We start from the raw sequence: 2,770 nt of genomic DNA on the forward strand, positions 1-2,770 counted from the left end.
AATTGCAACTATCTCGACGTCTATTCAAGGTAACTGGGTTGGGGATTTTGTTCATTTGAAGCAAGATAAATAAACGAGTTAATATGCCCACAAATTGACGAGCACCTGATTCTATTGCGTAGTGACACAATTAATGAATAATTGTATAATAGATGTTTATTCAGGCTTGTCTTGTATATTTATGTATCTATCTGTCTTTATCATCATCTTTACCTTTTTTCACCCTGGATCATGGTAAAGGCCACAAACACTTTCCACCTTTCCCTGTCCTGAGCTAGCCTCTTGATGTTATTCCATGTCTTACCTTTTTTCTATACATCAATTTCTGCGACTCTGCTCCAGGTTCCACATGGTCACCCCCTTGATCTTTTACCCTGTGGGTTCCAATCCAACACTTTCCTTGTTATGCAGTTACTTGACTTCCTGAGAGTATGTCCAATCCATCGCCACCGCCTTCTTCCCACCTCATCTCTGACTGGGCTCTATCTTGTTCTCCTTTACGTTTCCTCATTGGTGACCCTGTCTGTCCATCTGATCCTCAGTGACTTCCTTAGACACTTGCTCAAGAAAATCTGGATCCTCTTTATGCAAGTCTGAGATGTGTTCCATTGCTAACATCCATACAACAATACCGACTTCATATTTGAGTTGAAATCCTCAGCCTTGTTCAAAATGAGATATCTCTGATCCTCCTCTGCATGATATATATATATATATATGAGAGTGGGATAGTACTTACGATCAGGTGCTTGTTTGCTGTCTCTGAAATCATGTCACAATATTCATTGGACTTACTATCAAAATGTTATTAGACATAATTCTGCATAACAGTTCCTCTCTGTCGTTCTTGTTAATTTTTCTTGGATATGATGTAATCATTTTAGTTTAATCGTGCAATCTGTTCCATGGTGTTGTGTAATATGAGTGTTGGTTTTTTTTCAAACTAATTTTGATATATCATCCTTGCCAAAGAAAAAAGTATCTTTAGAGGGTTCTTTTTACTCGTTGTGTAAAGCAAAATCAAATGGGCTTCTTTTTTTTTTTTTTTGCAACAGCACCCATATTAGTTTTTTCAATTGGCAGCGTTTGGCACACATTTTGACAATTTTCCTGTTATTGAAGTGGCAAGCCCTGATCTAATGCAGCACAATGAAGGGTCCCCTTGCTGATCCAATCGAGCTGTTCTCTAGTTTGGTTAAAATTAGAATCATTCTCACCACAATCTTACAAAAGATCATACTGAGCTAAGGGCATTCACAAATTTTATATCTTTCTGCAGAGCTATAACCAGAGCCTGTACTCTAAGAAGAGTATCCACAAAGCTATATTGAACGGAGCCAGGTCTCTGCACTTCTACCCAGACAATCACCGGTTAGTTCCGGCGGCCTTTTTGCCAAAATGCCACAAGATGTTCATCACAGTGACTCCAAGTTCTTCTGGGAGTGGTCAGAAAGTCAAGGCTGGGCAAAGTAAATCTGCCTCGAAGCAAGGACAAAACCACCGTAAAATCTCTGATGTGTTCAAGAAGAGAGGTACGCTCAAAAAAATTGTTTTGTTGTCATGTTAGTCTCAAGTTATCTGGCAGAATTTTTTTCCCTTCAGAGTACATAATCATGTTTGTGTTCGTCTTATCAGCTGACAGGCTTGCTTCTTGTCTACATTTGCAGTAACACGCTTTATTCATCTAACCAAGGGAAATGGGCGCTGTTAATGTACTTCAGCGAAAATGATGTTATTTGAATTACATCCTGCATATTGGATGTCCGCCTAAGTTGTTGTCTAAATACTAGGTGAAGAATATTGTTTTCATGCACCATCAAGGCTATCAACTGGGTTATTGTGTTAATTAAGTTCCTTTTTGGAACGTCGGTGGCCTAGTGGTTAGGCTCTCGGACTCGCAACCATAAGGTCGAGGGTTCAAATCCTGTCAGGGACCCGAGGTTGTGTCTTTGGGAAAGGCACTTTACACGAGTTTTCCTCACTTCACCCAGGTGGGAATGGGTACCCAGCTATAGACAGTGAAAGATCTCGTCAGTTTGTTAGTGTTTGAGCGCTTAGTCAGCTGCTTGCACTGTATGCTTCCCGGGAAGCTGAGAATGTTTCTGAGTGTTCTATGGTCTGCTAGGGTAATAATATAGTGTAAAGCGCATAGAGCTTGCTGTGCAGCAGGGTTATGCGCTATACAAATGCTATTTATTATTATTATTATTATTAAATATTTGTGTTCATCAACATGATAAAGTGTTATAACAAATAATAGATTTCTGTTGGGCTCACTTCCCAACAAGGCTTTAGGAGCTTTACTTCAGTTATGAAATCAGTCATTCAAGGGACATTTGAGCTAATAAGATTATTCAAATTCATCCATACACCCATGTTAACACACACATACACCACACACTTGCACACACACTTGCACACACAGACACACACACACACACACACACACACACACACTTGCACACACACACATATACACATGCACACACACACTCACACACATATACACTCATATACACATTCACACACATAGACTCAGGTACACATGTATGCTCGCAAACACTTAAGTATACCTTAAATAATTGCTCTGTAATTCTCAGGGAGACCTCCAGCCTCCGATGACGGCCCCACGGTAGAAGAATGGGAGGACATTCGTGAAGAGTTCTTGGCTGGTATGGAAACTGCAAAGTGTCTGCCCCGCTCAAAATGCGTGTCTCTTGGGAAAGGGTCACAGGTAATTCCTGGTTTTAACTTCTAATATTTGGGGGGG

General features: G+C 40.3%; 1 protein-coding gene across 1 annotated transcript in view; it reads left to right on the forward strand.

Annotated features, from left to right (window-relative positions):
• Positions 1–2,770, forward strand: part of LOC101854274 — a 78,075-nt gene that overhangs the window by 27,520 nt on the left and 47,785 nt on the right. Inside the window, exons 12-13 of the mRNA XM_035971776.1 lie at positions 1,280–1,532; positions 2,601–2,734. Of these exons, the coding sequence (XP_035827669.1) occupies positions 1,280–1,532; positions 2,601–2,734 (387 nt within the window). The remainder of the gene's footprint in view (positions 1–1,279; positions 1,533–2,600; positions 2,735–2,770) is intronic.

The sequence above is a fragment of the Aplysia californica genome, unplaced genomic scaffold, assembly GCF_000002075.1.
Source record: "Aplysia californica isolate F4 #8 unplaced genomic scaffold, AplCal3.0 scaffold00502, whole genome shotgun sequence".
Taxonomy (NCBI): domain Eukaryota; kingdom Metazoa; phylum Mollusca; class Gastropoda; order Aplysiida; family Aplysiidae; genus Aplysia; species Aplysia californica.